General features: G+C 44.1%; 2 protein-coding genes and 1 long non-coding RNA gene across 6 annotated transcripts in view; 1 reads left to right on the forward strand and 2 right to left on the reverse strand.

Moving 5' to 3' along the window:
* LOC138801566 (uncharacterized) overlaps positions 1 to 24,356 on the reverse strand; it is a 25,452-nt gene continuing 1,096 nt past the window's right edge. Inside the window, exons 2-3 of one of the 2 annotated variants that reach the window (XR_011364626.1) lie at positions 23,035 to 23,105; positions 1 to 216 (exon numbers count right to left, since the gene is read on the reverse strand). This is a non-coding gene — a long non-coding RNA (uncharacterized lncRNA). Of the gene's footprint in view, positions 217 to 15,840; positions 17,376 to 23,034; positions 23,106 to 24,356 lie in introns of those variants that run through there. The other variant, XR_011364627.1, reaches the window with a different exon arrangement.
* Positions 7,584 to 18,454, forward strand: LOC138801565 (sulfotransferase 1B1-like). Of its 3 annotated transcripts, none has more exons than XM_069984528.1 (8): positions 7,584 to 7,638; positions 7,783 to 7,939; positions 8,017 to 8,145; positions 13,553 to 13,650; positions 13,748 to 13,874; positions 13,968 to 14,062; positions 14,296 to 14,476; positions 17,372 to 18,454. In XM_069984528.1, the coding sequence occupies exons 2-8, from the start codon at positions 7,798 to 7,800 to the stop codon at positions 17,482 to 17,484; spliced, it is 885 nt and encodes a 294-aa protein (XP_069840629.1). In that variant the 5' UTR covers positions 7,584 to 7,638; positions 7,783 to 7,797; the 3' UTR covers positions 17,485 to 18,454. The 3 variants fall into 3 exon arrangements, with proteins under 3 accessions (XP_069840629.1, XP_069840628.1, XP_069840627.1); XM_069984527.1 differs by having other exon boundaries at positions 7,586 to 7,638; positions 7,780 to 7,939; XM_069984526.1 differs by lacking the exon at positions 7,584 to 7,638 and having other exon boundaries at positions 7,647 to 7,939.
* LOC138800514 (E3 ubiquitin-protein ligase TRIM39-like) lies at positions 20,479 to 22,920 on the reverse strand. The gene has a single exon (XM_069982247.1). The coding sequence runs from the start codon at positions 22,242 to 22,244 to the stop codon at positions 20,760 to 20,762; it is 1,485 nt and encodes a 494-aa protein (XP_069838348.1). The 5' UTR covers positions 22,245 to 22,920; the 3' UTR covers positions 20,479 to 20,759.

Genomic DNA, 24,356 nt, shown 5'->3' on the forward strand with positions numbered 1-24,356 from the left:
TTCAGGCTCAAACTTTATTCCATTGAAGTTACACAGCAGGGAGGGGATGGATTAGGGTGCAGGGTGTATGTCCCGAGGCAACAGCCGCTTCAGGTGGTCTGCCTTTTTTCCAGCCTTTCTTTTCAAAACATTCCAAAGATCATTCTGCACCACCAGGAGTGTAATTCTCAGTCTATGCAGCACATCAGCTTAAAGAGACTGACACAGGCCACATGGCTGTAAAATCATTAACAAAATAAATAATGCACCGAGAAGGAGCTGTGTATGTGACTGTAATGATGGAATATTTATAAGTTATTACAATATTAGAGGGAAATGATATTCTTAAATACATTTGAAAAAGGCTCTAGTACCCTGTTGGACACCTCTAGTCTAGATACAAGATATGGTTTGGCATGAAGGATACAGGTTCTGCATTGCATCCTGTGCCACATTTGCCCACAGATGGAGCAGAAGCGCCTGTAGATCCTGTATACTCATAGATCAGAATGGCCTAGATAGTGGGTAATTCATCTATTCTAAACAATCATCTTGATATTCTCAGTCCAATGATAAGACCCCTCTCAAAGTTGGTCAATGGGACAAATCATGTCTAACAGTCACAAACCAGTCAGACAGTACTGAAGCCTGTAAGAGCTTTTCTACAGGGTGGAGCAGGAAGCACTTATATACTTATATGCCCTCTTGCAGCAATATCCAGTCTCTAATCAGACCTCACTAAGAGTATTTAGAAAGAGGTGTATGTTTTAAGGTGGCCTCCCAACTCCCCCCCCCCCCCCCCAATGACAGATGAAGAGGAGAGAATGGTCAGCCATGTTGGATTTGTACACCTGATTCTATTGGTCTCAGCAAGGTAAGAAGCCACCAGAGGTGTCTGGCAACAACTTTGACTGCTCCCTCTCTATTCAGAATACAAGTGTGGTGTGGTACAGACGTGCTGACTGGGTTGTGTGCTGAGAGGTATGAAAGAAGATCAGAAGAGTAGAGAGGAGGATGGCGTGAGAGTCCAAATCCAAGTAGTACTGTGCTCTGCCAGGATTTTGGAGGTAGAAATAGAAGAATCCTTGAGGAGAGAATACTTGTGCCTGTGTTTTGACTCTTTGGTCGTTGCACCACCTATTGCCCACCAGTGTCGAGTGACCCATCCTAGAGGGTGACACAAGTCCCAGACCTTGTTACCTGGGATGAGCGGAATGCTGAGGGTTCCCTGCTTACACCCGCACTGCGAGATAGAGTTTATAGGCTTCTAGCAACTTTGCTCTATCCGGATCCGGTTCCTTTACTTGCTTATGGATACTGTCCTGCACTGTGTCTCTCCTGGTCCACGGCGTGGGTTGGGATGATCCCTGACTTGTCCTCTCTAGTGGAAGCTTAACACTGCGTAGTGTTGAGTGGAGTTACTTAAGAAGAAACGGTAGGTTGTGTCCTGTCTCTACAGAGTCTAACGACAAAAGACTCTACACTTCCTCTACCCATGTGACTTCCTTCCTACAGCCCCTTTAAGGTGTGCTGTGAGTGGGTGAGGAGAGCGTATGTGTGAAGTAAAAAGAGAGATGATAGAAGAAGAAAGTACTCTCATTGGCCTACAGATCCATGTGACATACAAATAAATAATAACTCCTTAACCCCTAGATGACCCTGGACGTACAGTTACACCCTGGGAGTCTGTCAGACAACCCTGGTTGTTACTGTACGTCCAGGGTGTTTATCCTGCTATGAACCTTCATAGCAGGTGGGGGCAGGCCGCAGTGAGTAGCCGGGTCCCCACCATTAATAATTAGCGATCACGCTGCAGCCTGCCATTAACCCCTTAAACGCTGCGGACCGCCGGAGGTCTCTTACCTTCCTTGGTGCAGTCCGATCGGTGCTCTGTTGCAGAGCGCCTATAACACTGATCAATGCTATGCCTATGGCATAGCATTGTACAGTGTATGCAATGTACTGATTGCAGGTAAAAGTCCCCCAAGGGGACTTAGAATGTGTAAAAAAAAAAAAAGTAACATTGTTTTTAAAACTACCCCAAAGCCCCTACCCCAATAAGATAAAATCACCCCCATTTCCGACTATATAAATAAAACATATAAAAATAAATAAATAAACATATATATCATAGTGTGCATAATTGTCCGATCTATTAAAATATAACAATTGTCATCGTAAATGGTGAACGGCGTAGAAGGAAAAAAGTGCCAGAATTGCCGATTTTTTGTTACATTATAGATATATAAAAATAAAAATAATAAAAAGTGATCAAAACGTCCGATCTACACAAATGGTATTAATAAAAAGAAGAGATCATGACGCAAAAAAAATGACACCCCATACAGCCCCGTAGGTGACAAACTAAAACCATTATAAGCATCACAATACGTCTATTTTATTAATAATTAATTGAAAAAAAAAAATGATTTAATAAAGAAATATATAACATAAGAAAATCTGTATAAACCTACATATGTGTCACGGCCGCGGCGGCGGCCCGTGTTCCGGACCGCCACCGCGACCTCTCCATGCAGCTGCCGGGGTCCATGTACAGGGACCCGGCGCTGCTACTAGTTCGGCCCCGGGGGGCGCCTTACCTCGCCCCTCTCCCGTCACCCGCTGTGCCGGCCGGCGCGCGCGTCCCCACCTCCTAGGGCGGCTGTCTCAGATTTCAAGGGCCAGTCCGTCCCTTATTGGAAGGTGCTCTTATCACTTCCTATAAATTCCAGCCCTGCCCCTCTACAGGTGTTGGAGCCTCTACTTGCTTCCCATAGCATTTGGCCCAGCTCCCTGTTGTTCCTGACCTTAGTCCTTGTCCCTGTCTTCAGTCCTTGTTCCTAGTCCTTGCCCGCTGCCTTCCCATTGTTCCTGAGTCCTATCCGCCACCTGCGAGCACGTCTACAGTCCTCTGCCTGCACTATCTCCTGCCTACTGCTCCTGCCACGCCTCGCCTGCCGTCACTAGCAACCAAGCCAGGGGTAGCGACCTGGGGGTCGCCTGCCGCAGCAAGTCCATCCCGCCTTGCGGCGGGCTCTGGTGAAAACCAGCGGCCCCTTAGACTCCGCTCCCTGGTGAGGTTAGTGCCATCGCTAGTGACGGTCCAGTGGATCCACTACTCCAGGCGTTACAGTAGGCTCCAACCATGGATCCCGGCGAGGTGCCTGATATCCGTGACGTAGCCCGAGTGGTCGCCCAACAGGCGCAACAAATCCAGCAACAGTCGCAGCAGATCCAGCAACTCACTGCCACCTTACAGCAGCATACTACAGCCCAGCACACACCACCTCCTGCTGATTTTTCTACACTTCGACTGGCTCTCCCAAGCAAATACGCTGGTGACTCCAAGTTGTGCAGAGGATTCCTGACTCAGTGCACCATGCATATTGAACTTTTAAGTAGCCAGTTTCCCACCGAGCGCTCTAAAGTGGCTTTCATCATCAGCCTATTGGAGGGTAGAGCTCTGGCCTGGGCCACGCCGCTGTGGGACCGAGATGATCCTATTGCTGCCAATCTCTGAACCTTCCTAGTCGAGTTTCGCTCAGTCTTTGAGGAACCTGCCCGTGCCTCTTCAGCTGAAACTGCTCTCCTCAACCTCTCTCAAGGGAGCTCCTCTGTTGGTGACTACGCCATCCAGTTCCGCACCCTGGCGGCAGAATTAGACTGGAATGAGGCCGCTCTAATAGCCACCTTCAAGAAGGGCCTGTCCAGTCGGGTGAGAGACGTGCTTTCCGCCCGAGACCTACCTACCTCCCTGAAAGAACTCATCCTACTGGCCACCAGGGTCGATACCCGTTTTTCTGAGAGAGGAGGAGGTCTGGCATGAACGGCGACTAAGCCTGTCCCGTCGCCATCACCAGCTGGCGCCGGTCTTCCAGAATCCTGGCGTTCTGGTGTCCCAGTCGACTCCTGAGATTCCTATGCAGGTGGAACGGGCTCACCTGACGCCTGATGAAAGAATTCGTCGTCTGGAGCTGAATCTCTGCCTTTACTGCGGTGGTTCGGATCACTTTCGGCTGAGATGTCCCCAACATCCTCAAGCGTCCGGGAAACGCCAGCACCTAGGTCCGGTAGGAGAGGTCTCCCTCCTTCTGGAACTTCTCCTCCACAAGGTCGGGTGTACCCTCTCTCGGTACCCAAGACTGAGGCCATGTCCTCTTATACCCGGGAGAACTTACAGAAGGGTTTCATCCGCAAATCCACATCCCCTCGCCACATAGGGATGGACTTCATCACTGATTTGCCTCCATCTGCAGGCAAGAAAGAGGGGGAGGCCAAAGGGGGGGGGGTACTGTCACGGCCGCGGCGGCGTCCCGTGTTCCGGACCGCCGCCGCGACCTCTCCATGCAGCTGCCGGGGTCCATGTACAGGGACCCGGCGCTGCTACTAGTTCGGCCCCGGGGGGCGCCTTACCTCGCCCCGCTCCAGTCACCCGCTGTGCCGGCCGGCGCGCGCGTCCCCACCTCCTAGGGCGGCTGTCTCAGATTTCAAGGGCCAGTCCGTCCCTTATTGGAAGGTGCTCTTATCACTTCCTATAAATTCCAGCCCTGCCCCTCTACAGGTGTTGGAGCCTCTACTTGCTTCCCATAGCATTTGGCCCAGCTCCCTGTTGTTCCTGACCTTAGTCCTTGTCCCTTGTTCCTGTCTTCAGTCCTTGTCCCTAGTCCTTGCCCGCTGCCTTCCCATTGTTCCTGAGTCCTGTCCGCCACCTGCGAGCACGTCTACAGTCCTCTGCCTGCACGTCTACAGTCCTCTCCTGCCTACTGCTCCTGCCACGCCTCGCCTGCCGTCACTAGCAACCAAGCCAGGGGTAGCGACCTGGGGGTCGCCTGCCGCAGCAAGTCCATCCCGCCTTGCGGCGGGCTCTGGTGAAAACCAGCAGCCCCTTAGACTCCGCTCCCTGGTGAGGTTAGTGCTATCGCTAGTGACGGTCCAGTGGATCCACTACTCCAGGCGTTACAATATGGTTGTGTTCTGGCTGACCTATAGAATAATGGTATCATGTCACTTTTACTGTATAGTACATTACGTAGACACAGGAACCCCCCTAAACGTATTTTTGGGGTTCCATCATACATGTTATGGTAGAATGAAAGGCGCCATTACAAAGTACACCTATTCTTGAAAAAAAACAAGTCCTTACATGGCCCTGTAGATAGAAAAATGAAAGTGCTAGAGCTCTTTGAAGGGGAGGAGAAAAAAACAAAAACGCAAAAATGAAAATTTGTGGGGTTCACTGGGTCATTTTGGGCTTGGTCTTCAAAGGGTTAAGCACTACAGCTGTGCAATACCTGAATACACACACTTGCAATAGCGTCTTGTGGCGAAACTCTGGTACTACATCACCACTTACACTCTAACACTAACTAACTCTTACCACACAAGCATACTAGGATGAGTCAGTCAGGTGTGCACATACATTTATGGAAGAGATGAGCATTGGCCATTTAGCCAACAGCTATCTACAATGTACGACATCAATCAGGTCATTAAAAGTGCAAAGTCCGTCAGTGTCCAGTAGTAGACTGGGTGGTCAGGTAAAAATACAACATTTCAACTGTGAAGGTCTTCATTAAGTATACCTAAAGACCATAACAGTCCAAACACTGTATTGATGCTGTTAAGACTTTGGACATTTTTAGTTTTTATGTTCACTAACCAGGGTTGTGAACTACTGACATGCATCCTCCTCCTCTTTCTGCCTACTGATCAGCTGGTACTGCTGGACCCCATTGCGCTGTTTGATTAATCAGGTCATTATCATGCTGGGATTTGCCTTACAGATCAAAGTGTACCAGTTATGCCCCTGGTAAATGGGATTACTTCTTCACATGTCTCCACAGAACTCAAAATATGTAAAAGGGATTATTTAAGGCAGTTCTTGATAGTTATCTCTAACATTTATGATCACGTGGATGCTGATTTGCACCCATGTGATCACCAATAGAAGTATATGTAATACACAGCTATAGCAGCCCCCACTACAGTTACAGCAGCCCCCCACTACAGTTACAAGTCCCTGCTACATCTACAGCAGTCACCACTAAAGCCACAGCAGTCCCCACTACAGCCACAGCAGTCCCCACTACAGCCACAGCAGTCCCCGCTGCAGATACACCAGTCCCCACTACAGCCACAGCAGTCCCCACTACGTTTTTTTTTTTTTTATTTCGGACACCAATGACTTTAATGGGATCTGTCGGGTTTCTGTCATGGTGTCCAGTATTTTATCTCAACATTGGTCAGTATTTTTAATAGAATCTAAGGGCACTATTACACGGGATGATTATTGTGCGAAAAATAGTTATATCGTTCGAATTTAAATGATAATCGTTCTGTGTAATTGCAGGTAACGATCGAAAAATCATTCGTATGTCGTTGATTTAGATCTGAACCTAAAATTATCGTTAATTGTTCGCTGTAATTCCACATTCGTTTGCTCAAGTTCCACGTTTTTTCACTAATCGTTCAGTGTAAATGCACATTGTTCATTGTTTTGCTGGGATCAGAAGGAATAAGCGATAGTAACATAGTAACGATCGCAATTACGATCGTAGTAACGATTATTGTTCTGTGTAATAGGGTGAACGATTTCAGGTTAAAGATAAAAAATCTTGTTTGCAATCGTTTATCCTTAGTCGTTGATCGTTAAAAATCGCTCAGTGTAATAGGACCCTAAGATAGCGGTACCTAGGGGCCCTATTCCACCGGACGATTATCGTTCAGATTATCGTTAAATCGTTCGAATCTAAACGATAATCGTTTGTTTGAATAGCAGTTAACGATTAACGACCGAACGAGAAATCGTTGATCGCTTTATAAGACCTGGACCTATTTTTATCGTTGCTCGTTCGCAAAACGTTCGCATTGAATAAGATGTCGTTCGGTCATTCGCAGTAGATATGAACGCAATAGCAAAGAAAAAACGATTGCAAATACGATCATAAGTAACGATTGTCGTTCCATGGAAATGAGTGAACATTTTCAGGTCTTTTGCAATAGTGGTCATTTGAGATCGTTAATTGTTAACGATTATTCGAACGATAATTGTCCGGTGAAATAGGGCCCTAACAGGCTCTCCAGCGTAGGTATAGACTAGTCCTAACCTGTCAATGTACATCCAATGTGTTTCCAAGTGGTGAAATGGTTAAACTTGACTCACTCACATTCCTCTCACACAGCAGGTTCTTTCTTTCAGTCCCCAGCCTGTGCCTCTGACCCTCCCTCCCCACATCTCTACCCCTTATTAACAATTCTGACCTACATAACACCATTCTCTTATCTACGGATATAGTTTATTGCACGAAATGCCCACAGTCCACGTCCCATTCCCAGAAGGCCTTTATGCATCATGTGATTCCCTGATGATATTGTGGCTTTTTATCCTATTGGCAAACATCTCCAAAACAACCTGCAATCTTCCATAGGAACACTTCTGGGGAATCTGCAAAAATTGCACCAAAGACAAGTATCTTGGAGTGGAATTATCCATTCATTGGTGTTGTCCTGCAAACATTATGTAATACTGCAAACAGTTAAGTGAAGTTCATGGCCTGAGAAGAGGGAGGTGGTGAGAAGGAGGTGGCTTTTTTTTATCTCCATGGCCAGAATACAGAGTTCTAGGAACCGTGTGGGAAACTCTATAGTGACTGCAGACCAGTGAGTGACACTGTAAACCCTGAAGAAAACTGCTAGACACGAAATGCAAGGGGATGGTCCACTGTTGTAGTATAGACAAGAAGAATATCAATAGAAGAGGTCTTCACTAGTCGGAAAAGTTTATTCTCTTGCTTTTTCCAGCAGATCACATTTGACACGATGGGATCAGATTTTTTTCGGAAAGATTGGGTTAAGATCCGAGGTGTCCCAATAATCTGTGCTTGTACCCCAAACTGGGAGAGGATTGATAATTTCCAGGCAAGAGAAGATGATATTGTTATCGCCACATACCCCAAATCAGGTCAGTCATGAGTTCCTTGTACTGTATAGAGGTTTGATGGTAAACAACATCTTAGATAATTTGATTGTATTGTCAAGGTACAACATGGATGAGCGAGATTGTGGATATCATCCTGAATGATGGGGACATAGAAAAGAGCCAGAGAGATGCCATCTTCAACAAGGTCCCGATGCTGGAGTTTTGGGTGCCTGGTGCGGTGCCCCCAGGTACGCGGAAAGTTACATCCTCATGTCTGATAGTCAATGTATATTTTCACTTTCTACCACAGGACTAATTGATATATTGTTGTGGTCTGACCACAAGAACTGCAGTCATCTATGTATAAGAATCTAACTACTATAATACAGTCTCCTATATACAAAAATATAACTACTATAATAAAAAACGAGAGAGATAAGGGCACTCACCGGCAAACTGGAATCTTTATTCAGGCATAGTTCACAGCGGGGAAGGGAGGACAGGTGGAAGTGTGGGCGTACAGTACCCTAGTCTTATTTAGGGACTATACTATAATACTGCTCCTATATACAAGAATGTAACAACTACAATACTGCCTCCTATATACAGGGATATAACTGCTATAATACTGCTCCTATATACAAGAATATAACTACTATAATCAATGAGGAGGAGAGAGGTTGGCACCTCTATAGTACCAGCGTAATAAGAAAATCGTGTCTGAATTGACTCCTAGGGCAGTGCACAAAATGCAATGAGAAATGTAATGATAACTATAGAAAAAAAAGACGTCTTGCACTCTACCAAGAATAGTGGAATCTTCAGTTTATTGTAGACCACAAAGAGCAGGCAGGGAAGGGGGAAGGTGGCTCGTCGGCACGTCTCAGGAGGCGACCGTCGCAAACAGTCGCCTCCTGAGACGTGCCCGTCTACCACCTTCCCCCTTCCCTGCCTGCTCTTCGCGATCTACAATAAACTGAAGATTCCACTATTCTTGGGAGAGTGCAAGACGTCTTTTTTCTACAGTTTCCATAACTATTATAATACTGATCCCTATATACGAGAATATAACTACTATAATACTGCTCCTATATACAGGGATATAACTACTATAATATTGCCCCGTATATACAGGAATATAACTACTATAATACTGCTCCTATATCCAGGAATATAACTACTATAATACTGCTCCTATATACAAGAATGACTACTATAATACTGCCCCCTATATACAGGAATATAACTACTATAATACTGCCTCCTTTATACAAGAATATACTACTATAATACTGCTCCTATATGCAGGAATATAACTACTATAATACTGCTCCTATATACAGTAATATACTATTATAATACTGCTCCTATATACAGGAATATAACTACTATAAATATGCACAAGCCAAAAAGACAGAAATGGCTGCACATCGCACCCATGGCTGACACAAAAGCTTATTCAGCTACATTTAAAACCAACATCAGAAGTTAGTATATAATTTGGCCAAACCATATTGCCTCATGTACCACGTGCCGGTCTTCTGATACACATGAGTCCCTAACCAAAAAACATCACTGTGCCGGTCAGCAACCATAATCCCCGCAAAACGTGCGCAAGCAGAGAAGGGGGGCCACGGAATGGCCCTGAAACCCCATTGTCACAGGACCAGACCCTAAAGGGCCCCCCCGAACCCCGCAGGCGCCACCGGCGGAAAAAGTGGATGCCAAGCAACACAAGTGTGAACAAGCTCTTACCTCTCTCCATTCCTCTGCAGGTAGAATGGGAGAATACTAGGAGATCCTTCCCTTATGTACACAGGTGCTTCCTGCTAATTTGGATCACATGGGTCTTACACAGCACGAGTGCTAGCCACAATGAAAAAAAGGGAGAGAATACATAAAATATACACAAGCCAAAAAGACAGAAATGGCTGCACATCGTACCCATGGCTGACACGAAAGCTTATTCAGCTACATTTAAAACCAACATCAGAAGTTAGTACACACTATGGTCACAGATCCTTCCACATTGAACAAGAACAGATGGGAGGAGGCACAAAAACTTTATAGTGATCACTTATTGAAAATTGCTGAGGACAAACGCTTCTTCCAGAAGCAACGCTTCTTCCAAGAGGGGGAGAGTGCTGGTCACTTATTGGCCACTATTGTAAAAACACAGGAGGGCCCGAACCATATTGTGGAATTGGCTGACGTGGGAGGACAGTTAGTAAATACGGATAAGGGCATACTAGAGGTACTGCTTAGCTACTATACAGATATATATACTTCCACTCTGACAAAATCAGACGCGGAGCTGGACCACTACTTACACTCTATTGACCTACCCAGCCCGACTCCTGAGCAGAGGGATTTGCTGGAGGGGCCTCTGGCGGTTGAGGAATTGGAGGACGCACTCCAGTCCCTCTCTAATGAGAGGGCCCCTGGATGTGACGGTCTTCCTGCCGAGTTTTATAAAAAACACCAGAATGTCCTACTTCCTCGTCTGTTAGAGGTCTACCGTGACTCTTTGCAAGAAGGCACTCTACCCCCTTCAATGAGGGAGGCTACAATAGTAGTCATTAGAAAGCCAGGCAAGGACCCTAAGGAGCCAGGCTCTTACCGGCCCATATCTCTGCTAACAAATGATGTCAAGCTCTTGGCCCGGGCTTTGGCAAACAGATTGACACAATTAATAACTTCCCTGATCCACAGTGATCAATCGGGCTTTATGCCAGAACGGTCCACTGCCCTTAATTTACGTAGGCTCCACATGAACATACAATTGGGGGCGGGGGAGACGGGGTCCCCGGCGGTGGTCTCACTCGACGCTGCGAAGGCCTTCGATAGCGTCGAGTGGGCCTTCCTATGGGCTGTCATGAGGCGGATGGGATTTGGGCCCCAACTTCTCAAATGGGTACAATTACTGTATAAACAACCAAGGGCCAGAATCCGGGCTAACGGATGTCTCTCAGAGGGGTTCGAGCTGGGAAGGGGCACAAGACAGGGTTGTCCCCTGTCGCCCCTTCTTTTTGCGATTACTATAGAGCCACTGGCTTGCCTTCTGCGCACGACCTCAGCATTTCAGGGCTTCCCCAGGGGTGTCAGAGAGGAACGTGTGTCGTTATATGCTGACGATATGCTTCTATACGTTGGTAATATCCTTACATCTCTCCCTAATATTATGTCTATTATAGAAGAATATGGAGTAAGCTCTGGACTGTCCATAAACTGGACTAAATCAGTTATCCTTCCCCTCAAACCGCTGCCTGAAGGCGCTCTAGTCTCCACTAATTTGCAAATTGTCACTGAATTCAAATATCTAGGAATAATAATAACCCCACACATTAGAGATTTTATTGCCAAAAACCTTCAGCCGTTACTGTCTAAATTCATGATTAAAGTAGACACCTGGTGCCGCCTCCCACTCTCTGCCATAGGGAGAGGCAATCTCCTAAAGATGATTCTGATGCCCCAACTGCTTTATGTTATCCACAACTCCCCTGTGTGGATACCACTCCGCTTTTTTCATAAGATCCAGGGTATATTCCGTGATCTAGTCTGGCGCAAAGGTACACCACGTATCAAACTAGAAACGTTACAGAGACATAAGACTGCGGGGGGATTAGCCCTTCCAAACCCCTATATCTACTTCCTGGCCTCCCAGTTACAGCATTTACGTGGTTGGGGCTGTCAGGAAGCTATGAGTCAGACTGGTAAATTAGTTAATTGGCTGAGTGGACATAAACTACCCATTATGGCTTTAGAGACTGGAGACACCAAATGGGAGGGAAGGGTTCTCCCGACATTAGCTCTAATGATCAAGGTTTGGGCCAAGGTAAAATCTCTGCTTGGTATTGGTAGTTTTACCACCTTTGCTCCCCTGTGGCGTAATCCCCTACTGCCAGAATTTTTTAAACTGGAGGGGTTTTCTCCATGGGAGGATAAGGGTATTCTATTCCTGCAACACATCATCCGGGAGGACGGAATAGCCACCTTCGAATATATTCGCACGACCTTTGACCTTCCTCATACCCGGTTCTACCAATACTTACAAATTCGGCATGCTTATGAGGCACAAAAAAGACAGACTGACTTGAGTATCACTTCTCATGACCTGTTTAGCTATATATCTAAAGGGGACTCTACTAAGGGCCTGATATCAACCTTATACAATCAGCTCCTCTCAGAGCACTTTAGTCAATTCCCATTAACGATACGTGAGAAATGGGAGGCGGATGTGGGAAGTCTGTCTGATGAAAACTGGAGCGACGTTCTTGAACTTACCACCATGGTTTCTCTTAGTGAATCTCAGCGGCTCTCGCAGCTATTCTTATTACATAGAGCCTATAAGACACCCATACTTCTCCATAAAATTGGTGCTTGGCCGACTGCAGACTGTCCAAGGTGCCACTCAGAGAATGCCTCACTATTGCATATGATATGGGCGTGTAGCCAGCTAGAGACCTTCTGGAAGGGGATACTGGATATAGTCACTAAAATATACGGCCTCTCTCTACCTATGGAACCAAAAACTTGCATACTGGGGATTATAGAGTTCCCAAATATAGACGATACTGACATGATCGCAATTCAAAGAATGCTATATCAGGCACGGAAAGTAATCGCATCCAGGTGGATTCAGACAGACCCCCCTACAATACAGGAATTTATGACCAAAATGAACCTCACCATCAGACTGGAAAGAGGTGTTTACGTTAGGAGGAAATGCCCGCATAAATTTGAAAAAATATGGGGGCGTTGGTTAGACACGGCGGGACTACCCTCGAGGTCCTTATGGGACTGTTGTAGAAACCCTATACAGGTCATGCTCAACTCAGTGGCAAGCAGCCATTAATGCAAAATGTCAAACGGATACGCGTATCCTATCTCTCGCACTATATGATCTATTGTAGGGCTTAGATGTGTCTATGGAACTTTTTATAATATGATCTCCTCGGTGCTACGATACACGTGTATGTTTGTTCACTGTTTTTTCCTTAGTTAAGGTTGTCTGCTAATGACTGATCTTGTTCTTTTCTTGTTCCTTTTTTTCATATCACCTATAATTGGGACTCTAATTGTACCTAACACAAGGGCATGTTAAGTCGCTTCCAATGTTACATGATGTAATATTACACGATGTAATTATTTGATTGCAGATACCCCTTTTTTTTATGTTTCCCTTTATATATCTGTGTTTAAAAATTGTTTTGTTAAAAAAACAAATAAAAACTATCTGATTAAAAAAAAAACATCAGAAGTTAGTATATAATTTGGCCAAACCATATTGCCTCATGTACCACGTGCAGGTCTTCTGATACACATGAGTCCTCACCCCCCCCCCCCCCTGCATGTATTGAAGCGCACCTCTCAATAAACCAATCTGAAGACATACCGGCCTGGTGAGTGCACGCTTCTATCCCTTACTGCATTTGCATTACGTTTCCTATTCAGCGGAGCACCACTGGAAACTGTCTCAGCGGTTTGAGCTGCCTACACTCTGTCCCAGCCTCAGGTGTTGGAAATTGCTTGGGTGGTGCTGTCCACCTCTCACTCCATAGAATAACTACTATAATACTGCTCCTATATACAAGAATATAACTACTATAATACTGCACCCTATATACAATAATAAAAGTACTATTTCTCTTCCAGGGTCTCAGGTCTTAGACGCTCTTCCTTCTCCAAGAGTGATCAAAACCCATCTACCTGTGTCTCTATTTCCCAAGTCATTGTGGGAAAAGAAATGTAAGGTACTGGATACTGTGCTTTATTCTCTTCTATATAGTAACACATAGTCATTTTAGTATAGGCAATTTTGAATTGTTCACTGATTTGTGCCTGTATCAGATAATCTATGTAGCGAGAAATCCTAAAGACGTTGCAGTGTCATTTTATCACTTCGATAAGATGAACCAATTACATCCGGAGCCTGGAACCTGGGACAACTACATTGATAAATTCATTCAAGGAAACAGTGAGTCATCCCAAATTGAACTTTTTGTTTTTGTTTTTTTACACATTATGGTGTCACATTATTGGTCATTTACATATTTACTCTTTTTCCTAGTGGGATTTGGGCCATGGGGTGCTCATGTCAAAGAATTTTGGGCCCTAAAACAAGAAAGAAATATCCTTTATATGTTCTATGAGGATATGTTAGAGGTAAGCCTTCTTCACTTCGTACTTCCAGAGGGCTTGGCAGGTAGACTCAGTTTCCCCTATTTTTCCTGAGAGAGAAAGAGATAAATTCTTGGAAGCAATTGGTTAAATCGGAGAACCTCTCACAGGTTTTTAGTGTGACAGAAAGTATGTTGTTTCTCCCCCTGGGGAATCCTAACATCCTGTATGACCTATTCAGTAGTAGTAAATGTTGACCATTTCTTTTATATAAACAGGACCCAAAGCGGGAGATCAAGAAAGTGATGAAGTTTCTAGGAAAGGATTTCTCAAATGATGTCCTGGAGAAGATTTGTCTACAAACCTCCTTCAAGGCAATGAAAGAAAACCCCAAAACAAACTACAGCGCCATTTCCTCTTCTATTATGGACCAGTCGGTCTCTCCGTTCATGAGGAAAGGTACAACGCTGCCACCTGGCTGCCATAAGAATAGGGAAGAAAGAATATGCAAAAGAGTTCTTACACCATTCAAATCAGTATTTTACTTATTCTAGGAGTCTAAGGGCCCTATTCCACCGGACGATTATCGTTCAGATTATCGTTAAATCGTTCGAATCCAAACTATAATCGTTCGGTTGAAATGCAGTTAACAATTAACGACCGAACGAGAAATCGTTGATTGCTTTATAAGACCTGGACCTATTTTTATTGTTGCTCGTTCGCAAATCGTTCGCATTGAATAAGACTTCGTTCAGTCGTTCACAGTAGATACAAACGCAATAGCGAAGAAAAAAAACTATCGCAAATACGATCATAAGTAGCGATTATCGTTCCATGGAAATGAGTGAATGTTTTCAGGTCTTTCACAATAGCGGTCGTTTAAGATTGTTAACGATTATGCGGACGATAATCGTCCGGTGGAATAGGGCCCTTAGGGTCCTTAACACAGAAGGATTATTTGACAGATTATCTGACAAAAGATTTGAAGCCAAAGCCAGGAATGGATTTGAAAAGAGGCGAAATCTCAGGCTTTCCTTTATGACCTGATCTGTTTATAGTGTTTCTGGCTTTGGCTTCAAATCTTTGGCAGATAATCTGTCAGACAATCTCTGTGTAAATGGGCCACTAGGGCTGTATTATGCTGCGTTTACACGGAACGATTATCGTGCGAATTCACACGATAACGATCGATTTCGAACAATAATCGTACATGTAAACGTTGCGAACGATCAAACGACGAGCGTGAAATAGTTTATTTTGATATTTCAACAACTTCTCAAATCGTCGTTGATAGTTTGCAAAAAATTTGCAGATCGTTCCGTGTGAACAGTCGTTCGCCGATTTAACCAATGTGTGAATGTGTGAAATAGGCTTAAGCGATCGCAAAACGAATTTTCCGTATGATATATCATACCGTCTAAACGCTGATCGTTATGAAAAAAAAACGTTACTCAGAAATTTTTAATTGTACGATCGGGCGAATTATCGTTCCGTGTAAACGTAGCATTACATGGCCCAATCACTTTTGTTAACTAGCGTCAAACTGCTAGTTCATTTACTGCCTATTACACGGCTCAATTATCATACAGAAAGGTGTGTGTGTGTGTGTGTGTGTGTATGTATGTGTATGTATGTATATGTTGCAGTGAAATGATAGAATCAGAGATTTGATCAAATCCCCGAAAACTATGAAATGGCCAAGCCCTTCCATTATTTCCCTGAAGAAAGTCAATTATTTGATCAAATCACTGACCCCTTTCAGGGAAATGATGGAATAAACGAGTCAGGAGTCGCCCGGCTCTAGATTTATTAACACAACAATAGTCATTGAAACAAAAATTATTTATTCAAAACTAATTAACAAAGGAAACAGGTAACTAAACTGTTAATTTTTAGGGAGCAGGAGATGGACAGGGGAACAGATGCAGGAGCAGGAGGCATCAGCACACAGCACACAGAACCGAAGGCGGACATGGGGAGCAGAGCCGGGAGCAGGAGGCATCCTCACATGGGATCGGAGGCAGACAGGGGAGATGAGCCGGGAGCAGGAGGCATCACCACACAGCACCAGAGGAGGGCAGGGGAGCAGAGCCGGGAGCAGGAGGCAGCATCACACAGCAAACGGGATCGGAGGCAGACAGGGAAGCAGAGCCGGGAGCAGGAGGCAGGATCACACAGCAAGCAGGGAGTAGGAGATAGCATCACACAGCAAGCAGGGAGCAGGAGGTGAAAGGGGTCAGTGATTTGATCAAATCCCTGTTTCTATAAAATAAAAAATAAAATAATAATATTATGTATACATTATATTATATACACACACACACACACACACACACACACACACACACACACACACACTGGTCGAGATGGGACTGCCGCAGCAAATGATCGGCTGAGCAGCCTGTCAGTTCAGACACCGGCTCTGAAGCTACAGCGCTGGCTCCAGGAGGTGAGAAAAAAAAAGTACAACACCAGGGAGCATGTAGAGGTATGTATACAGTTTGTTATTTATTTTTTTGGCACAGTCATCAGCCACCGGACACGCATTGCTATTACACATAGTGATGCATGCCCGACTGACAATGATTTTAGATCAGGGCCAAAAGACACGATCAGCCGATGATCGCTGTCATCAGCTGATTGTTGTCTCTAGCACACGGAGAGATAATCAGCCTGATTCTGCCTTTTATCACTCTATGTAATAGGGCCCTTAGAACATTGACTGGGGATCTATGCCAAGCCAAACAATCCCTTCAAAAGTAAGGACTTCCCATCTGCAGCACAGCACAGTAATTTGAAGTAGTTGTGATTATTTTAGATTTATTTGATGAATAATTTTTAATGTATGTTATATTAGGAAGCGCCAAGTTCATATACAGTGGTGGTGGAGGGGAGCAGAGCTTTTTAGGAGACAGTTTGATTCTTTTTCTTACTTTGGTGTGGCTCTGGTAATCTCCAAAAACATTCAACATCCAAAAAGGCCTAAAAATTCAAACTCCATGTTGGTGGTTTCTAGATGCACCAGCTAGCAGACCCCCACATACAGCTCATACTTGGCATAAATAACTAACAATTTTACTGAATGCAGCCTCTAGTGGTTGTTAGTCATACTACAATATTTTTTTTTTTATTTCTCTGCATCCTGATATTTTTGTTCTTAAACTCACCTGAGCAGTACGAGGTGCACTATGATGAATACACTGTAAAAGGGTGGAAACAACTGAAAAATACCAGAATTTGCATGGCTTTGGCTTATCTGTACAATCCTTGTCGACTACTTCCTGCTATGTCCAAAAACAACATCAACTGCGTAGTATCTTGAGCTGATGGCTCTTTCGCTCTCCCTTTTTTCAGGAATCTGTGGAGATTGGAAAAACCATTTCACAGTGTCTCAAAGCGAGAAATTTGATGAGTATTATCAGAAAGAAATATCCAAGACCGACCTGTCTTTCCGTTTTCTTGTCTAATGTAACTCAAGAACACTGTACGCACGACAGTGATTACTGGTAACGTGTGTATGGATATAGAGAAACCTGCGGAAAGTCTTGATAGCCAAAATAAGAAAAAAAGCATGACACTGGTGGTAGGAAACTAAAAACCTTAAGAAAGATATACCCCATAATGAACTGGAAGATGAGCAGCTCCATGTACACGAGTAAAGACATAATCAGTCAATCACGAGTGGAACACATGGATGAGATGTATTGATTTACACACATTTTAACATGGATTTATGATCAATATTCACCTCATTTTATTTATTACAATTTGGCATCATAAGTGGGAATGATGTCCCAACTAGCAAAGCCTTTGGAGTCGTTATTATGGAATAGATGATCCAATGTGGATGAGAGGATGTAAAAATTGCTGGAGGGGACACAAAAAAAGAGGAATAAGAAAAAGACCTTCACATGGTTGGATGGTATAATGTCTCAAGCATCTTTCCATTACTGGGCAATCAGATGGGTCGATGACCAATAGAACCACCACAACAGCTTTCAAAGACTTCTTAATTGCAATATGCCTAACTACATTGTTGTTTCTACACACAAGAAATATTTTAAACAGTAACTCAGGTAAACAATGCTGTTATATAACCTGTTGGGCCAGAGGCAGACCTAAAAATACCAATGGCTCTAAGAGAATGAGGAACTAGAAACCATTCACGGTGGTGGTGGTGGGAGGGGGGGGCGTTGGGGGAATCCCCTTTGTAGACAAAATTCCCTGTTTCTTTCTAGTAAATGTTAATTAGAAAACAAATGTTGCTCTTTCCTTGTACTGTAATTATTAACAGAGGAACTGTAGTACCATATAAAAGGCATGATTTGTTTTTCTTGCAAAAATGACGAGACCTGACTGAAGCTCTTTTACTTCCCTCATATTTCCAATACAAGTAGAAAAAAATATTACTTTATTAAATTACTCACCCAAATTTAAGTTTTGTCAAAGTTATTTTATTTGTTTGTCCTTTAACATGTTGGTTTAGTTAGTCACCTAAAGCCCCTATTCCACGGGCCGACGAGAGGAGCAAATGAGCACTGTCCACGCTCGTTTACTCCTTGTTCCCCGATCACTGTCACCGCTATTACACGCGGCAGCAGCGAGCGGGTGAGCACAGGAGGGGCCACGGGGAGCTGTGGGGGCAGCCCCAAGGCGGTAGTGGCGGTCTGCTGCCGCCACTCCTATTCCATGGAGCGACGACAGCAGATCGCTGCTATCCCAGTCGTTTGTCTTTCAAACAAGACAAACGATGCAACGATCAACAGACATGAACGAAGTCGGCTGATCGTTGCCTTCTATTCCACAGGACTATTATCGGCCTTAACGGCCAATAATCGTTCCGTGGTATAGGGCCTTAAGTTATTATAAAGAGCAGTAATCTCCTATATAATATGGGCATTTGGCTTGGTCTAGCTTTTATGAACAATGGGGGGCAGATAAGCCCTGGGTATAGAAGCTCTGATGCTGCTTACCTCAGGGTGCATAACAATGGAATTGGCAGTAAAATACCACTGCTGTAATTTCACCCATAGATGTCTGGTATCTCCCTATATAAAAAAAGTTCCACAGCTCAGAGCGATAAAGGTTAAATTGTGAAATCACAGACAAGAGTAAATATGAGCTAAACCAACAACATAATACAAAGACACCTATCGTATGCTTACAGCTGTGTTAACATTGGGCAGTCATATCCGTGGTTCTACACTGAAAATAATTGTACGTGTAATATAACAGCAGTGTATTACATGACTAAGGATCAAACTGGCTTACCATAAATTACTTCATGGATATTAGCAAGCAAAAAAAAAAACAAAAAAACACCAATCTGTGATACAACAAAACAAATGTAGTAGAGGTGAAGGACACTACAGTAAGTTCCATTGCAGGAAACCCTGAACACTGTGCATTTGCCTCCCAGTGGCTGGAGAAGATTGATGCAACCCTAAGGCTGCCTGGAAAACATGGATACTGCCCATACATCTTCTCAAGCCATTGGGAGTCAGATGCCGAGCTATCAGCGTTTTCTAAAACAGCACTTACTGTAGCTTCGCTCATCCTTTATGTTGTGTGTTTCAGCCGTGCATGTGGATGCTATTCGACATATTGTCTTCCCTATGTGTGCACATGTGTGCTTATTTGTTTATTACCCCAGTTTAACTTAGGGCCCTATTACACCAACAAATTATCTGACAGATTTTTTTGAAGCCAAAGCCAGGAATGGCCTATAAACAGAGAACAGATGATAAAGGAAAGACTGAGATTTCTCCTCTTTTCAAATCCATTCCTGTCTTTGGCTTAAAAAAATCTGTCAGATAATCTGTTGTTGTAATAGGGCCCTTACTCAGTTACTAACAATTACATTATATTAAAGGCTATATCTAAGGCTTACTACAATAGTTTTTTTTTTTTTAAATCAGATAATTTATTAGGTTTTTAGCAAAACAATTTTAACAGATATATAGAAAGAAACACAACAGAAAAAAAGGAAATATCTGCATTCAGATATCAGCAATCAAGTAATTACATCGTATAACATTGGGAAACGACTTGACATGACCTTGCTTTAGATACAGTTAAAGGGAACCTGTCACCCCCCGTGCCGGGGTGACAGGCTCCCGACCCCCCCGTTAGAGCCCTCTATACTCACCTAATCCCGCCGGGTCCCGCTTCTGGAGGTAGTCGGGTGATGAAGATCTCAGCCGCTGCAGCCCGGCGCGCGCTGAGAGATGAGTCCAACGCTCATAGAGAATGACGGAGCGCTGGACTCTCCTGTCATTCTCTATGGGTGTTGGACTCATCTCTCAGCACACGCGCCGGGCTGCAGCGGCTGAGATCTTCATCACCCGACCACCTCCAGAAGCGGGACCCGGCGGGATTAGGTTAGTATAGGGGGCTCTAACGGGGGGGTCGGGAGCCTGTCACCCCGTCACGGGGGGTGACAGGTTCCCTTTAAGTCCCAGGTATAGGTGATATGAATAGTGATAGGTGATAGTGATAAGAAAGAAACAAGATCAGTCAGTAGCAGATAACAAACGTAGACGTGTACCACAGAGCCGAGGAGATCATATTATAAAAAGTTCTGTAGGCCTACAATAGTACTTTACATAGAAGAAAAAGTAGTGAATTATATCACTCTATGTGCAAATATTTACTGAAATAATGTTCCTCATTGTCATTTTGGAAACGTCTGTACAGCATGTCAGCTTTCATAGTCACTTTACTCTAGTTGGTAGTATAGCTTTTAGCTAATGATCTTAATCCAGGCGTCATCCTCCACCCTGAAAGCAGCATGAAGAGAGACATTGAAGGTGGTCTTGTAGGTGTATAGGTGGCAGATGGGGTCGCTGAGTTGATAGAAGGACAGCTGACCGGCATCATAGTCCAGATATATTAGAAATCTCTGACAGGAATTCTCGACATCTACGTGGATTACTTCAGAGTTATGTTTCACTGTATACTTATTATTCGATTTCCACAGACACCAGGACTGGTCAGTAAGACCCAGGAAAGAGAGAGAGCCTTTCCTTTCTATGGTTGAATAGGCCACCCCAATCATCCAGTCCCCAGAGTTACTTGCCTCTATCTCCCATGAATGTCGGCCTGAAGAAAAGCTCTTGGTGCTGAGAACCTGGACACAATAAAACCTTTCAGGTTTTTCTGGCCTGCGAAGATTTATGGCCGAGCTGCTGGCAGTTTTCTGGTCTCCTGAGAGGACTACGTAGTCTCCAGCCGTGTTCACATCCAGCAAAACCTCTGAGACCTCCAACACCTGAAATTCTTCCACAGCATTTACATTTTTCACAATTTTAGCTAGATTTCTGTGCAGTGTCATAGAAATGAGAATCTCATCAAAACTTTCCACTTGGTAGACACTTTCATCAGTCGGCTTTCTGCCGCAGCCATTTGTCATTGAGTTTGTCGGATGGGCTCTTAGGATAGACAGTGGATCGCTCATCTGACACCGCTTCTCAGTATCAAATATTTGTTTCGATAATCTCTTCAGTTTAATTTCCAGCTCTTCAACCTGTTCAGACAGAGAATGTAACACAAGGTCTTCCTGCCTTGAAACCTCTTTCAAAACCCCTTTTTCTAGGGCATCTAGCTGTGCCCTTACATCTGTAAAGAGACGGGTTACTCGGTCTGTTATGGCTTCCGCTTTGTACTTCACGCTGCTTATTTCCATCTTAAAGTCCTCAATTTTACCTTGAGTCCTTTCCTTTCTTAAGATGCGCTTTTCCAACAAACCTCTGAGTTTCTCTTTTTTTTTCTCAGAAGCAACTTGAAGTGTTTCCACCGGATGTGCCTTATGGTTTCCAATCAGAAGGCAGGTGGTACAGATGAAAGAACCATCCTCTGGGCAGTAGTACTTCAAAACCTCATCGTGGACTGCACATTTGTGGTAGCGCACATCCATGGTGGGCTCTACTAACACATGATCTGGTGACTTGTGGACTTTCAGGTGTTTCTCACAAAGAGAAGCATCACAATTGAGACATGTCTTCATGGCAGGTGCAGGGAGCTGCACACAGTAGGTGCACAGAACCTCTGCCTCTTCTTGCTTTATATTTGCCTTACATTCAGAGCACTGATCACTGTCTTGTGTGCACTCTGCTTTCTTCATGCAGTATTCACAGATAACATGTCCACATTGCAGAGTTGCAGGATTAAAACAACAATACAGGCAGGTAGAACAGGTCTGGACTTCAGAGATCTTAGCAGATGCCATCCTTGAAGGGAACAGCCGCTCTGGACGGTGATCTGTCCTCTTCTAACATAAATTCTCGTGTGTTATGTAATTCACTGGAAACTCCTCACACCGTCAAACAAACTTTCCCCAGATTTACTTTTTACCTCCCAGTCAATTACAACAATGTGTGACAGGTATGCAGGAAATGTTTTTGCTTAATATTTGCATAAACCTAAAGGTGAAGATTCCCATAACTATAGTAAGGTTGGCTGAGAATACAATTTCAGTGAGACCTGCCATCCATCTAATGTGTTTGAGGTGTCCAGCAAACATTTATTAGGCATAAGCATGTGGAAACATTGGACATGTTCATTTTCACCACCTGATCCTTTGTTTTCAGAGATGTCTAGCAATGGTTTACTCTGCTCTCCCCCAAGTATACATTCATATGGGCAGCTTTTTACCAGTGTCTTTGGTCTAAACCTATTGAATGTGTATGGCCACACTATGCAGTCCACATAAGTAAACAGTGTTGGCGGGGGATAAATCGTTGACAACATTTCTCACAATAGTTCTATTTTATTTACACCATACCGTTCGGTTAAGAAGCTGCCCCTTAGTTATCATAAAGTTGCACATGGCTTCATAACAGAGGTGCAAGCCCTTATGCTATGTCTAGGGATTTGCAATGTCTTGACTGTATCTATATGTCTTGACTGTATCTATATGTGGTCCAGGCTGAAGTGCCTTTTGTACAAATAAATAAGGCTTTAATCTAAGTTGCAAATTATAAATCACATGTGAAACCCCAAGCAACATTGAAACCTACCTTTTCATCTGTGTCAAGTGTTAGCTAAAGATCAAAAAGTGAAAATTTTCGAGCAATATAAGTGCAAAAATCTGAAAAAAATATATGCATTAGGCATTTTCACATGTACCGCATCACAGGTGATTTCACACTGCGAGTTTCACAGTGGTACTCTATAGTTAAATTTAATTTCAAATGCATCTACATTCTCGCTGAGGATTTTCATTCTGCTGCAAGAATGTAGCCACGCTCCCATGTGGTACTCCACCGTTCAGCTAATTCATGTGCTGTCCCACCGCAGTCACTTATTGGCTAGGCAGCAGGCCAGGGAGCCGGGAGAAGCAGGTAATGTATTAGCCAGGCAGCAGTGGGTTAAGTGGGCAGGGGGCTACATGAATGAAAATCCGCTGGCAGAATGTAGACCCTTTGCATCAAAGTCCAACTCAGTTGCAAGTATTGCGACATGACAAGGGTTTATCCAAAGCCAGGCATCGATCCACAGACAGCTGTTTCATGGTATCGCTCCTCATTTGTCTTCTTTTCATTGCCCCGGTTAGCCAGAATCCTGCTCCACACTGACGAGGGGCAATAACCCGAAACAGCTGTCTGTGGATGGATGACTGGCTTTGGATAAATCCTTGTTATGTCCTAATACTCGCTAACGAGTGGGACTTAAAGGGGTTGTCCAGCGAAAATGTTTTTTCTTTCAAATCAACTGGTGTCAGAAAGTTATATAGATTTGTAATTTACTCCTATTAAAAAATCTCAAGTCTTCCCACACTTATTAGCTACTATATATGAAGCAGGAAACATTGTTTTATTTTCGGTCTGTCACAGTGCTCTCTGCTGACATCTCTGGCCGAGACAGGAACTGTCCAGAGCAGGAGAGGTTTTCTATGGGGATTTATAGAAAACCGAGACAAAGTTCCTGTCTCGGCCAGAGATGTCAGCAGAGAGCACTGTGTCAGACTGAAAATAAAACATTTCCTGTAGGACATACAGCAGCTGATAAGTATGGGAAGACTTGAGATTTTTTAATAGAAGTCAATTACAAACTTACTGATATCAGTTGATTTGAAAGAAAAAGATTTTCGCTGGGCAACCCCTTTAAGGGGCTGTTGTATCAGAGTGGTTTGGTGATCTCCCCCACTGGAAGGCACCCCTTGGTAACAGGTTCTCTTTTCTCTAAAAGGATCTGGCTATTTCTGTGTTTTGAGACTCACAACTGAGGCTCCCTGGACCCCTTTTTGGCATAAAGAACTTGCGGAGTAAAATCCGCTGTGATGCGGTACGTGTGAAACTGGCTTAAGTGCAGAAAAGTGATAATCCCCCCACACACTCGT

Source organism: Dendropsophus ebraccatus, chromosome 9 (assembly GCF_027789765.1).
Source record: "Dendropsophus ebraccatus isolate aDenEbr1 chromosome 9, aDenEbr1.pat, whole genome shotgun sequence".
Lineage (NCBI taxonomy): Eukaryota > Metazoa > Chordata > Amphibia > Anura > Hylidae > Dendropsophus > Dendropsophus ebraccatus.

Coding starts and splice junctions, on each gene's coding strand:
- LOC138800514 (XM_069982247.1), bottom strand. CDS start 22,244: ATGGCATCTGCTAAGATCTCTGAAGTCCAGACCTGTTCTACCTGCCTG.
- LOC138801565 (XM_069984528.1), top strand. CDS start 7,798: ATGGGATCAGATTTTTTTCGGAAAGATTGGGTTAAGATCCGAGGTGTC. Junction 7,940..8,016: donor CGCCACATACCCCAAATCAG/GTCAGTCATGAG, acceptor TGTATTGTCAAG/GTACAACATGGATGAGCGAG. Junction 14,477..17,371: donor CTCTCCGTTCATGAGGAAAG/GTACAACGCTGC, acceptor CCCTTTTTTCAG/GAATCTGTGGAGATTGGAAA.